Source organism: Serinus canaria, chromosome 8, assembly GCF_022539315.1.
Source record: "Serinus canaria isolate serCan28SL12 chromosome 8, serCan2020, whole genome shotgun sequence".
Classification (NCBI taxonomy): Eukaryota; Metazoa; Chordata; class Aves; order Passeriformes; family Fringillidae; genus Serinus; species Serinus canaria.
Window position 1 is genome coordinate 6,221,426 of NC_066322.1, and position 14,309 is coordinate 6,235,734.

Genomic DNA, 14,309 nt, shown 5'->3' on the forward strand with positions numbered 1-14,309 from the left:
TCTGGATTATGTTGCTCGGTTTAATATTTCAGGTGGTTTAGTGCTCTTTCTACAGTGAATTATGGGGTTATTTCCCCCGAAATTCTTCTTATGTGCTATGCTGCTCCGATTAATGATCATGGCACAATTTTTCATATTTCACAGAGGTTTTTAATCAGAACACAGCAGTGTGACAGAGCTTATAGTAAATGTGACAGACAGTTTCAGCAATTTTTTTTTTTACTTGAAAATGTAGTAACTGATTTTGTGGGGCTAATAAAAAAAAAAGTTAAAACTAAACAAATTCATTCCCTCTCCTCTTTTAAGTGCTATTTAAAGTAGTATTCATTTTGCATTGATTGAAAACCTTCTATTTTGCACGACTGAAATGTAGACTATTCAAAATGAAGCACTTTAAACTGCCCATCTGCCCAATAAGTAGATCCTGTACAAATGTTAAAAGTTTCATAATAGACTCTTCCCGACACGGTGCTGAGCATCGTTAGCTCCTGTTGGGGCTGGAGAGGCAAATGAGTTTCAGTCTGGTGAATACTCTCAACTCTCTGTTGCAATGGAAAATTTCCAATGGTTAAATTGTGTTTTAGGTGCAAGCAATAACTTAACTTCACAAATATCAAAAGTGCTGCTTCCTAAATGTCACCGTATTCAAATATTCTCGTTTTGTGAGATGCTGTCATTAAAATAGTTTATTTCCAGACAAAACAGAATAGTTGGTGGAAAGCAAATATTAGAGAACATCTAAACTGCAATCAGCAGATGAAGCGACCAGAAGTGTTGTATTGCAGCTTTCGTGTCCTCTTTGACAATGGTTCTCTGCTGCTTGTTTTGAAACTAGAAAAAAAAAAAAAAAAAAACGTCCTCTGCAGTGCACAGTAAACACGAACTACTAAACTGAGCTGTTTAAAACCTCTGGCACTCGAAGAAACACCACTTATACTGTTTCTGGTAACTAAATTCAAAACCAGATTGGTGAAAGTTTAAATACACAAAGAGGAAAAGTGTCATGTAAATTTAGAAAGTAAGTGACCTAGTTCTACAAGCTCTTGTTAGTGACAAAATACAGTTACTGCCTAAAGCATCTAAGCGCCATCCACTGTCCTCAGGCCACGCAGCCTTTGACTTCCAGCTCTGCCTGTGCAGGGGCTGCAGGTGACCCCTTATTTAAAGGATGTTTTTATCTAAAACAGGACCTCAGACTCTTGAGCCTGACCGAAAGGAGTGGGGGGAGTGAGGAGAAGGGAGGGATGCATTGAGAGGTGGGAGAAATCACAGTAAACTATTTCCTTTCCTTAAAAGTCCAGCAATATTAAGCAAGTGAATAGTAGCTCTCGTATTAATGACTTGATACGAATGACCTAAAATAAATTGTAAAAGTTGATACTGGAAAACTAGATATGAGCAACCAACATACACACGGATGAGCCTGGGAGTACTGTGTGAAGTGAAAGGTACAGGAAACCGCTGGGAGCATGGATTTAAAACGTTTCCATTGTCTAAAAACCCACCTCTGGAATTTCTTGAAACTTACACTACCAGCTGTTCAGAAGGAAAAAAAAAAAAAAAGTAATGCGGCAACACATGTTGTTAAAAAGGAGGGAAACACCCCAAGAAGTCTGCACACCCTCAGGTCCAAAGGAGAGCCCGTCCTGGCGGGGTTCAGTCCATGCTGGGGGGGAAGGAGCTGCTGGCCTCCAGGAGTTCCACCACGGCTGCCCTCCGGTAGAGCTTGGCCAGGTCGTAGGCGGTGGCGCCGCGCTTGTTCTGGTGGCCCACCTTGCACTCGGAGCGCGCCAGCAGCAGCTCCACCACCCGGACGTGCCCCTCCTGCGCCGCCAGGTGCAAGGGCAGGTTGCCGTCGTTGTCCTCGATGTTAACATCGGCTTTGAACTCCAGCAGAGTCTGCAAAGTGTCCAGAAAGCCCTCCCTGGCTACATCGTGGATGACAGCGAAGCCGGTACTGTCTTTCAGGTTGGGGTTCGCCCCGTTACTGAGCAGCCGCCGGGCGATTTCGGGGTTGCCGAGTTTCATCACCTGTGGAAGAGAGAGGAGAATTGGATAGGGCGGGTGGGGGTTTGCTCCAGCACTGCCTCCCGTCCTCGCTCCTCAGCCCTGGCTTTTGTCAGAGCCCAATTCTCATCTACAGCAGACAGAGGAGACTCGCTATAGAACTAATGACACACCAGAACGTCTCGTTTTTCATGGATTTGTTACTGAACTCGGTGAAATTGTGAAAGATGTTATCATTTCGGTGGTCATAGCTTTCTGCCTCGGAGAGATTAATGCCTGAAATAGCACAGAATGGCATATAACAACTTTTTTTTTTTTTCCCCTAACGAGGGTCATCTCAGTTTCTTAACATATAAAAATTAAGTATAGTTCGGTTTTATTTGCCTAAGTATTGAGACACCTCTGCATTACTGTTTAATCTTGTTAAACAGCAAGTATAGGGTCTCTGAGGAACAGATATTTTACCTAAGCAACAGCAAATGTAGAATGTGTTTTTACAAGCTTTCAGGTGTTTACATTGTCTGTGCATTATCATAAAACAAATATTTGGACTATACCATAGCTCTATCTGTTGAGAAACATAAATGTTAAGAGAAATTCTTCTCCCCTATATTTGTGTTTCATTAGGTCACCCAAAAAGGAAAAGTCAAAAGGAATGATTCAAATTTATAGAAGTTGTCTTCTAAAATCAGTATATTATATTACATTTTCACAACCTTTCTATAAGTAAACTGTGGCTATGTTCTGTCGTTAAAACACCCCTTAAAAAAAATACAACAACAACAATAATTGGATTTTCTGACTGTTTCTCTCAGGGAAAAAAAAAAAAAAAAGCTTCTTTCAATTTTCTCAATTGCACCATAAAACTATCATAATTAGAACACAAATCTCTCTTATTTGTAACTTAACTGCTTGCACCGATTTCCTTGTAATTCCTGATTTTTTGTTTGCACACTTTCCAAAAATGAACACTGTAATGTATATTGTACAATCTCTAGCCTATAGGCAGTATTTTCCTGTCTTTGTAACTAGTGTCATTGTAAGTATAAAATTCGAAAAAAATCCAACTCTTTTCTATTTCCTTAGAGAGAGATTCACATATTGATTTGAAAATCTTGATTAATTAAAAAAATAATCAGCATAAACCAGCATTACAGTGCATTAGAGTCAGCTTAAGGTACAATTTCTACAGAGGTTTGCTGAAAATCTCTCCTGACGAAAAATATAGATCAAGTTTTTTAAGAAAAACAAGATATAATAAATACATTTATGTACAGTGTTTGAAGTGTAAAACAGCCCAGCACATTATAACCAGAGACAGGAGCAAAAGTGCAGATAAGACAGGCTGGGATTCAGGGAAAGAGATCTCTCTGTGCCCCAAGGCTTCCAGCTCCCGACTTCCAGCCAGTTCTTTCACTTCTGACAGAGATGGAAGCGATGTAAAAGAAAACAAGATCATTGTGATCTCTCTTTGTTTAGTAAAAACCGGACATTCTGATCTCTTTTTGAGAGCCCAGGCTGTATTATTTGTGAATTCAGAACATATATTTGGGTTAAGTGGGAGTTTTCAGTGTTCAGGCCAGGGGACTGAAGGCTTCAGTTAAAGATGCGAGGGGGAGAAAATTCTAAAAAAGGTGGTGCTTTCTGGCCGTGGGCTACAACTGAACAGCAAACGCTTCCTATATTTTGCAAAATAATGTTAGGGGGGAGGGAGGTGAAGAAGTAAAAAGCATTAATTTAATAAACCTGACTAAGAGCATAAGGGCAGGAGATGTATTTGAGGCCTGCATAGGTACACTTCACCAGAAATAAAAAGGACAGAGCAAGACAAGCCGAGTAGCTGTTTAATTAAACATAAATGCAGAGGAAAAATATAAATTCATTGACATTAATATAGGAGCACTCTCTCCGTTGTAATTGAGAGAGAGATTACAGAGAGATTATCTCACTCTTGCAGAGTGCACTGAGAGAGAAGTCTTTCGAGCGTGGCCAGGCACCCACAGCACATTTTAGGATGATACATATTGAAAATAAGTCGGCAGATTCTCCTGTTTTGGTTTTTGTGGTGGTTCATCAGTTCAGTTGCTATAATCCCTGAGAAGTATCGTTAGGGTACAGATGCATGTTTAATGCAGCTGGATGCTATGTAATTGTGTAAAATCTACCTTAATTCAGGATATGGACAGTTAGCTGCTTTTAGAAAAAATATCCAGAATCCCTGTAGGACAAATCGGTTTTCAGCCCTTGTCCCAAGGATAAATCAACTAGCTAAATGTTTTCTGCTTTCTTAAAGAATTTAGCTTGTCTAAGTTTTTAATTTAAAACCTTTCACTCTCTTAAAACTTGCTGCAAGTGCCTGCACTGCCATGCGATGCCCTATTTAGGTGTTAACAGGACAGCGAGGAGCTCACAGATCTCCAGCTTCAGCGAAATTATCAAAAAAGGGCCATTCCTGCATTATCAGCAAGAGGTGCTTATTTTCCAGCTTTAACATTTTGATGTTAAGCCAAAAAGCTGTGAACATCTCGAGTACATTCACAGGTCCTATGCTGTTTAAAAATCCACTTTCAGAAATTATTACCATAGTTTTGGGGGAAGGGGGAAGAGGGGTTAAAAAACAATTTTACTAATGTGTGAAATGAAAAAGACCTATAGCTCCACTTCCACATTGCATTACTTAAAACTTAAGTACAAATAACCACACTTATTTTCCCTCTGGATTTATAAATCACATCTTTCACTATTTGGTAGGTATTCTAGCCTTTTTGCCATCATTATCTGATAATATTAAAAGCAAAATCTTTCATCAGCTACAATACTTAGCAGTTGGACGAGTTCCAACTCCTGCCTGCACAACTACACAGTTAAAAATTAGGACACAGCACCCTATACGATCAGAAAGGAAATAACTGGAAGCAGTGCCCTGCTAGCCGATCTGAAAAAAGCAAATATTAAAGTTTTGAATATGAATGAAAAAGCAAGTGATTCAGCTGGAACCCTGGCTCGCAGGGCTAGCTCTTAATGTACATCGGAGGTCCTCGCTTCTGAGCAGCATGATTCCCAATGAGAAAGGTCATTCCCACAAACAGAGCATAAAGGAAAAGTACCATCCACAGCAGAACCCAGAACCCAGACGAGCCACGCTTTAAAAGCACATTGCAGGAAAAAAAAAAAAAAAAAAAAAACAAACCAGGAAGAAAAAAAAGATAAAAATCCTAAGCTTCAGAGAACAGAACATTTGTGTTTACAGACCTGCTATGAAATCCTGCTCACCTAAGCTGATTTCTTTTCATCTCAGCTCTCTCATTCCTTGCCTCCTCCCCACGAAGTTAGAAAATATTAGCAAACTCGTAGCCCGTTTGACATTGAGGGTGATCCCCGATTGAAAGAATGGTTTTGACCAGTTTTATTTCAAGTACGTCATTTTAGGGAGTTGGAGCCACTAAACTTATAAAATATGGCATCCAACGAGTTTGAAAAACCACTCGAATTTCATCCACCAGCCTGCTTAAAACGTTGTCTTTTTTGGAAACCCGGGTCACGTAGGTACCAGTGATGAAATATTTTCTCCCTCTCTGGATACCAACCTGCAGCGCAGTCCTCCCAAATCCATTTTGTGCATTGACGTTTACATTCTTTTGCAACAAATTAGTAAGTTGCACTAGGTCCCCCTTGGCAGCCGCGGACGCCAGCTCGTTCCCAGAAGGCTCGGCCATTCTTTAGGGTGACTGACGATCGGAAAAAAGATGAGATTTTTTTTTTTTTTTTTAACCAGGCATGGCATCGGAGACTGACAGAAGGATTGGGATGGTTAATCTTCTGGAGTAAGACCTTGTAGTAAATACTCGTAAAAAACCTCCTTGCCAAGAGCCCGCCCCTAACTCACACGTGATTATTCAGCAAAACTGCAGCTCCACTTGAAGCAAGATTTCTTTGCTTCCACATATAGAGTAACTCTTATTAAAGACTTTGGCCCCTTTCGCGGGGGGAGGGGGGGAAGAGATTAACAGCTCTGCAATATATTGTATATGTTATAGGTAACATATATACACGTACACCGGAGACTCACTCAGACCTGAGATCTTGGAAGAAGACAACCCACCCTGTTCACAGCCGGTTTCTGAAACTTAGCAGCAGCAGCAGCAGCTCGGAGGAAAGGTCTCCTGTAGCAGTGTGCATCCAACTCCCGCTCGGGATCCCCCCCTTCATCCCTCTCCGTCGGCTTAGTCCGGGCCCAGCAGGGAAGGGAAAGACGAGCCGCGCCCGCGGAGGGCCGGGCGCGGCGGCGGCGGCTGTCCCGGCGCCCAGCTCGCTCCCTCGGTGCTCTCGCTCCCCGCAGCAGCAGCAGCAGCAGCAGCAGCTTCACTCCCGTGGCCCCGCGCAGCCTCCGCGCAGCGGGCGGGCGCGATCCCGGCCGGCGGCCGCCCCCGGCGGCGGCGGCTCCGGAGCATCCAGGAGGGCGGCGGGCGGCGCGGGGGGGCTGCCGCGAACCGCCGCCCGCGCTCAGGGCGTGGAGGAGCCGCGGCGCGGAGCCGTCTCCGCCGTCGTCCCTCCGCCGGGGTCCCGCCGCCGCTGTCCGCGCTCCGCCGGGCGCTCCCCGGGACAGCCGCTGCTCTCGCCGCGGCCGCGGGGCTCGGGCAGAGCTCCTGGCGGGGGCAGGGGCTGCTCTGGTGCCGCCGCTGCCCCGGCCCGGCCGCGCTCGCAGCCGCACTGACAGCCCCGCTCGCCTCCTCTTCCAACTTCGCGAAATAAAGCTGCACTTGCCGGTCCGCGGCCGCCGCCTCCGCCCGCGGCTTTGCGCTCCCCCTTTTTTTAAGCGCAAACAATCGCTACTTCTGTTTCCTAAGGACACGAAGCCGGTTTCTCTCTCCTTTTTTTTTCCCCTTCTTTTTTTTTTTTTTTTTTTTTTTTTTTAACCTCATCAGCTTTTTTTGAAAAGAAAAAAAATTTGAGCGCTTTTTGAGTTGAAACACCCGCCCACATTTTAACGGCAGAGATTTAAGGAGGCGCGGCGGAGTTCGGGCAGGAAGGCCTGCAGCGGCTCCCGCCCGCCCCTCGCCCGGCCCCGCCGCGCTCCGGCCGCCGCCACCGCCGCAGCTCCGCGGCGCCCGGTGCCGTCCCCTCGCCGCGCAGCCCGGGCACGGCTCCGCCACGGCCAGCGCAGCCCGGCTCCTTTCAGGAGCAGCGCTGCTGAGGCCTAGAGGGGGGGAAATGAAAGGAAAAGGAGGCTGTAGCAGCGGGAGCCGCCGCACCCCGGCGGGAGGAGCGGGATCGGGGAAGCTTGGCAGGCGGGAGGGCGGCCTCTGCCGCGGCGCTGCCCGGAGCTTCTCCGCGGCGGTCTCCACCTGCCCGCGGGGGGAGCGGAGCCGGCTCCGGTGCCCGTCCTGGCCCCTTCGCCCTCGCTGGGCGCCCCGCGGGCAGCGGCTCCGCGCTCGGGCCGCCCCGGCAGCGGCGCGGGCTCCTCTCCCATCCTGAGGACAAGGTCAAGGATGGTCAATGTCAAGTTGTCTTAACGGTGGAAGGCGACCGTCCACGGCAGAGCTCCTTGCTTCCCGCGTTTCTGGTGTCCTTGATTGATTCGAAAGTGCCATTTTGAAGGGGAACCGCGCCCGGGCACCGAGAAGACGCGCGGACTTCGCTTTCCCTTCCCAGGGCGAAGAAGTGAGGATGGTACAGGACGGGGATGTCACCGCCACTCTGCCTAACAGTGTTTAGTGTCTTAAAGTGCTTTAATGGCTGGATTGCTTTAGGTTTCAGGGACCCTCGGAGGACTGCGTTCTGCCAAGCGAACCCTCCGAGAGGTAAGCAGCGATGTCATGGCTCCCTGATAAGCACACGTAACCCATCGCTCGCAGGGGCAATCTGCACGTCTGTTTTCTGCGTGGACGCCACGGGAAAGTGATTTTTGAATGTAAACAGGGCGAGACAGCTCGGGGAGGTGCGTTAGGGAGGGAACCTGCGGTGGTTACAGCTCCTGCAGCGCTGCCCTGCGGGGGGAACCTGCCGCTGGCAGCCGGGCAGGGGCCCGGGGCGGCCGGGGCCTGAGTCGGGGCCGCCGCCGTCAAACAGAGCCGGTTCTACAGCAGTGGATCTGCAGCTGAACGAAGCCAGACTTCTGTATCTGGCTTTCCTCTCAGCTTCGGTTGCTTTTTGCTTTGCAGTTGTATTTTCCTGTACTGATTCCCCCATCCACGCTTGTTTGCGAGTATTACAAAGGTGACAAGTGTGAGCTGCCTACACACGAAGCAGGGAAAACAGCTTTGTTCAGTTTATCAACTGACCCTCCACTCCCATCCCCACTAAAGGAAAGAAAAAGCAGTCTATTTTTAAGGGCCTCATTGTGGTAATTCTTGTCCAGAAGCAATAGTGTTTTTTCCCCCTCCATTTTTCCCATTTTTTAAAAGCAAAAATAGAAATCATAACTTCCCTCAAAGTTAGCTCTAGAAATATATGTATGCAAGTAGCATCTGTTTATTCAAATACAGTTGCTTTTCTGCATAAAGAGGGAATTTAAATGTCAAACTTGGATTTTTCAGTCAGATGGCTTATAAATTGATTAATTACTGCCTAAAATCCACAGGCTTTGGTGGTGTTACCTGTTGCTAACTTAGTGCAAAATTAGACCTGCAAATATTACAACAATCTCACACGATTTTTTTTTTGTTGGTTTATGGTTCGTAATAAAGCTTCCATTTTCTGTTAATCACACCACATAGCAAAATAATTAACTAGAGTGTAGCTGGAGTGCTGCAGGCCTCCTGCAAGTAAAGCTGCCTCGCCAGAAAATGCCACCAAATTTCCTCTGCCATGCAGGTCTGTCAAAAGTCTTTGCAGAGAGCAGTTCGTTAATCCTCATCATTTCCTCTCATGAGTGATACAGATACTCCTCCTAAACCAGAGATATTTGTCCCGATCGGCTCCAGAATCAGCAGAAAAAAACCCCAAGAAACCAGCGACAAACAACTTCTGGAGGGGGATATTGTCAGCGGGCATTATAAGGAGTAAAATAATCATCTCCCTAATTTGTCTCTCATTTGTGGGAGGATGAAACCCACCTCGAATGGCTCAGAGAGGCTGTGAGAAGGCAAACAGAAACTTTAGCTGTGACTTGAATGTGAACTTCCTGAGATGTGGGGCACGTGCAGCTTTTCACCTTTTCTTCATGTTCTGGATCAAATCCTTCCTGTTTTGATCTAATATAGATATCATTATTTAAAATATGACTGTAATAGACATGAACGCTGTGGAACTAATCTTGACAACATACCTATAGCTTCAGTTTGTGCCAGGAATTATTTGGCTTTATTCCAATTGCTAAAACTCGCTTTTCAGCCTATATTATAGTTACTCTCTAGTAATGTGTGGGTGGATTTGTTTGTAATTTAGCATAGGCTGTCCCTGGCATTGCACCATACCTTCTACTTAGTACAGAACTGTCTGTAACATCAAACTGGGGAGGAAAAAAAAAAAGGTGCAGGTGTGAGGGCAATTAATTTATCATCCCTCCGGTCGGTGGTGGGGAGCTCGCATTGTTAAGCTCACGTCAGAGGGCAATAAAAACCTTTTGGCGAGCCCTGCCAACACAAACTAGAGCAGGAACACGGTAAAATGTAAAACCCCAGCTTCTCTGACACCGTGGCTTCGCATCCTAAGTGGCGTTTCCGTGCGGCCTCAGCCCGCCCGGTGCGCCGCCGCCGCCAGACACCCAGCCCAGGCTGCAGCGTCGGCAGCAGGCTCTAAAACATCCCCTGGGCTTCTCTGGGGATCTCGGAGCCTCCTGAACGTACAGCCGAGCTTCCCCTGCGCCCTCTCCGCACGCAGCGCTTGTCCGCGGTGGCGCCGGGCTCCCCCCGCGGCTCGCCCCGGGGCCAGCGGGGCAGGGAGCTGGCAGAGCCCGCGAAACCCCCTGTGACCCCCGCGGATGGACCAGAGAAACAATAAAGAACGCTGCTTCCTAAGCCCGGCAGAATATCTTGATTCAAAGGTATCCTAATGTAGCGTTATTAGCTGACAGGAAAGCAGCTCAGTGAGTCCGTGACCTCAGCTACGACACGCACAGGACACTTAAAGAAGCAGAGCGAAACGTGTTGGGCTAATTAGCAACTTGGCGTCCAAACGTGTGTTTCGTGTCGGTGCTAAGGGGTACACGAACATCAGGTTGTACTTAGAAAGCATCAGTTAGATTTGCATTACTTAAAGCAGATTTATTTGCGGTATATAATAGAATTGCATCTTACAGTGCTGGAGTGATAAGTCTGAGCGAGGGCCGCTGTGCAGATCACGGTGTGCTGGCTCAGAAAAACCTGCGGAAAATGTATTCCCTTCTTTTGAGCCAAGTCGGAACCCGGGGGAAGCGTCGCCGCTCCCCCGAGTGCCGGGCGGTGCGCGGCACCGGGCGGGCACCGTGTCCCGGGGGAGCGGAGGGGACGCGAACGGGAGCGAGCCGCCGCATCCACCGAAACCAGTGCGGTCACGGAGGGATGGGGGGCGAGGGGCACGGATGGATGGAGGATGGATGGATGGGATGGATGGATGGGATGGGATGGGATGGGATGGGATGGATGGGATGGATGGATGGGATGGATGGATGGATGCCCCGCTCCCGCACAGAGAGGCAGGGCCGCGCTCCGCCCGGCAGCTGCAGCGGCCCGCGTTTCCCCGCACCGCCCGGGGACGGCTGCAGCCAGCTCCCCTCAGACCCGTTAGGCCGCAGCCGGCGGCGGAGCCCAGCCGGGGCACCTCGCGCCGCGGCCGGGCCCGGGGAGCCCCAACCCCCGGCACGGAACGTGAGGATGTGTCCGCCCCGCGGTCCCGCTGCGGCAGCTCCGGCCGGGCCGGGGCTCCCCGCTGCGCTCCGGTGCTGCCGGGTCCCGGTCCCCGTCCCGGCTCTGCTCGGCGCGGTCCCGCCCCCGGCTCCGGGAGCGCTTGACAGGCGGGCAGTCACGTGGCGGCCGCAAAGCGCCTCTTTGCGACCTCAATGACAGGCAAAATGTGCGACACAGGCGCTGTGGAGGCAGGCGGGGAGCGGCGCTGCCTCCTCCTCCTCCTCCTCCTTCTTCTCCTCCTCCTCCTCCTTCCCGGGCCAGCGGCTGAGGCAGCGCTGCCCGCTCCCGGCCCCGCGCCCGGCCCGCCGCTCTCCTGCCTCCTCCCCTGCTCGGCCCCGGCAGGGGCAGCCCGGGGGCGCCGCGGGAGCCCGAGCGCAGCGCGGCGCCTCCATGAGCTCCTGAGCTCCCACCCTGCCCCGTCCTCCCCGCGACAGCGGCTCCAGGTGCGCGGGTCCGAGCACAGCCGGGACGCAGCTGGCTGCAATGGCGTCCAACATGGACCGAGAAATGATATTGGCTGATTTCCAGGTAAATTTCAAGCCGCCGCCACACAGCCGTGGCCTCTCGCTGCTTTTCTCTTTCTCCTCGTTGCTGTGCTGCTTGTTCTTTGTGGGGAGGTCCGGGCTGGTGGGTGTGAAGCCCACCCTCTGAAGCCTCCGCTGTCGCTTTCCTTCTTTTTTTGTTTGTCAGAAATGGGGATCTTGTGCCCTCTTCTCTCAAGGTGCGTGAACAAAATGTCTTCTTTAACTTAGAGAGTTTCAGTTTTTAATTAATAAAATAAAGCTTTTTCATCCACTTCGCTTGTTCCTACCCTCTGCAACCACCCAGGCCCTGGGACAGCTGTGAGGCAGCTCACTTGGAAGAGGCAAATGCCAGGGAGGATACAAAACTCACCAGTCCACATGATTTGTCACTGTGTTTGTAGTGAATCACTTGCTGGTACTACAGATTAGTGCTGAACAGAGGTGTTTCCATTCCAGCATCAACACTAAACTCCATGGTTGCCTCAGCCTATGACTGTTGTGATGACGGTAAAACTCTTCCCACCCCATTCCAAACAGCAGCGTGTTTGTGTAGAAGGGAGGAATATCCTCTCCAAAGTTGTTTGTTACCTTTCCTTCTCTCTACAAAAGGGTTGTAATTTAATTTCAGACCTCTAAGTCTTATCCCCAGAATAAAGTCCTTCTGTAAGTGAAAGTGATGTGTTTAGGAGCGTATATTGCTTTTTAATATTGCTTGTTTTGTATTATTTTCCTAAGACCAAGTAAAAAAGTGGAGGATACCTGCATTTCAGATAGTGGGGGGAGCCAAACACATGTGGGAAGGGAATCATAATATTTGAATATACTTTTTTAATATTTGCTTTTTAATCCATTTGGGTTTTTTTTAAGCTCTGTCCATTTGCAGTGGTTGTTCTTACGTGGGTAGGCACATAAGAACAATCACTGCAAATGGACAGAGCTTGGGTTGATTTGTAAAACTGCCATATGTATATTCAGCTTCTTAAAAGACTTAGCAGTGAAATTATTTTGTTTAGTTGAGAAGAAAAAAAAAAAAAGCAATCCCTCCAATTTATTCTCTGTGTTTGTGTTTCTTTGGAGCTACAGGTAGGGTGACTGTAGTGTGCACAGTAATTCCTGTGTGTTATGTAATTAAGTAATTCCTCTGTTGCAAAAGGTACCAGGTATCTCACTGATGTAACTCCTGGAGCTCCCAGCTGGTAACAGGGAACTGTCATCCCCTCCTGTACCCCAATACCTTACACCTATATTCATTAAAATGCTTACCAAATGTTACTATATTGACACTACTTTGTTGTACTTGGAGGGATCTTTGTGTATCTAAGGGATGACATCCCAATTTTAGGGCTGGGATTTCACAAAGGAGTTTCTCCAGGAACAGCACACTGTGTGAAAGGAAACTGGAACCCCAATTCTGCTTTCATACCAGTGGGAACAGATTCTTATGGGATTCCACATTATTACCTGAACTTACAATCAGGAATCCCAGAAGATGAAATTAGTGGCTGGTGAACGTAAGGTTATTTGTTTACTAGAATTTTCAATACAGATTTACACTTTGCAGGTGTTTTTTGCTATTTTGCAGTATTGTTGTGCTTGGATTTTGAAACCATTAATAAAAATATAAGAGCAGCTGCAGTGTTTGGTACCATGAAGACAAGTAAGTATCATTGCAAACGTGCAGGTGGGTGGTGGAGTCACAGAAGCCAGTTCAGATCAAGGGTGGATGACATGATGTGTCTGAACCTAGGACACAGGAAATATTTTATCATATACCAATCCTTGCTTAAAGAGAACCCATTTTCAGCAGACAGCTTTGTTTTCCTGTCTAATTGTATTTCTTTTTAAGATTATATCAAGTGTCCACCTGATTTTGAAGTACTGAACTGTTAATTGTCATGCTGTTAAAGAATCAGATTAGTAAAGGACAATGTCAGTCATTATTAGGCCTTGTATCTGTGGACTGTTAAAAAACAGTAAAGGTTTTTGGGTCTTTTAAATACTTGGTGGAATTTGCAACTCATTCACTAAGAACTTAAAATGGAGAATAAAACATTATGTGCAAAGTAATTCTGCATGATTTTCCCTTCTATATTTTCTGTAACTTTTAATTAATAAATATATTTCTCAGAGTTCTGCTGCCATCTTCTATGTTTATGTGAGGTGTCTTCTTGAAGAATGGTGCACACAGTGAAAATTTCAAAAGCAATTCTTTGTAGTTTAGTTCAGCTAATCTTTGGTGAATTAAATGGGGAGGGAAATTTCCATCACCATTTCACCCTTGCTTTTCCCAAGTTGTGTTTAAGGGGGATAGAGTAGTGGTCTTCAAACTTCTGAAACTTGAAAGGATTTTCTCTCCCCATTAAAAAAAAAAAAATAGAAATCATAATTGTACTGATGCTTGATGCTTTTGTGAAGCTTTCATGGATTTATTTAGTATCTTCCAGAGTTATTAGGAATTTTGCCTTGGGTTTCAGCTAGAGCAGGAACTTGTATTGAATTTCTTTCTTTCTGTTTAGCTCTGACTGTAGTAACAGGTTACTTCTGCATTTGGAGGTATGAAAGAGTATTACTTCTTTTTAAAAAGTATTTTGCATGTGTGTGTATATATATATATATATATATATATATATATATATATATTATATTTATATACACACACACACACATACATACATATACATATATATACAGTATATATACAGAAACCCATGGAATTTTATGAAATATTTTAAGTATAGAGTAAGGCACAGTGAGTGATCTACCAAAATATTTTTGCCTAATGTCTCAAAACAATTTAAGCCTGTTCTGTGTGGTTTATAATTATTTTCTTTTCCTCTCCTTTTTAATGAGGCTACTGTGTGCTGCCCAGGGAGCACAAAATACGTATTCATCCATGTGGGCTTTATAAGCAACCTGCCTAACTTTTCCTTCTTAGGCCCACACTTAGGAAAGA

The 14,309-nt window shown here is 46.9% G+C and overlaps 2 protein-coding genes across 3 annotated transcripts in view; one reads left to right on the forward strand and one right to left on the reverse strand.

Moving 5' to 3' along the window:
• Positions 1-671: 671 nt before the first annotated feature.
• Positions 672-6,247, reverse strand: CDKN2C (cyclin dependent kinase inhibitor 2C). 2 transcript variants are annotated; one of them, XM_009088712.4, is made up of 3 exons: positions 6,110-6,247; positions 5,595-5,735; positions 672-2,031 (listed from the first exon to the last, which is right to left on the reverse strand). In XM_009088712.4, exons 2-3 carry the CDS (start codon positions 5,721-5,723, stop codon positions 1,657-1,659), a joined length of 504 nt encoding a protein of 167 aa, XP_009086960.1. In that variant the 5' UTR covers positions 5,724-5,735; positions 6,110-6,247; the 3' UTR covers positions 672-1,656. The 2 variants fall into 2 exon arrangements, with proteins under 2 accessions (XP_009086960.1, XP_050833177.1); XM_050977220.1 differs by lacking the exon at positions 6,110-6,247 and having other exon boundaries at positions 5,595-6,103.
• Positions 6,248-11,099: 4,852 nt separating this feature from the next.
• The window catches only part of FAF1 (Fas associated factor 1), a 154,617-nt gene continuing 151,407 nt past the window's right edge, over positions 11,100-14,309 (forward strand). The window contains exon 1 of the mRNA XM_009088711.4: positions 11,100-11,360. Coding sequence (XP_009086959.1) covers positions 11,316-11,360 — 45 coding nt within the window. The 5' untranslated portion in view covers positions 11,100-11,315. The remainder of the gene's footprint in view (positions 11,361-14,309) is intronic.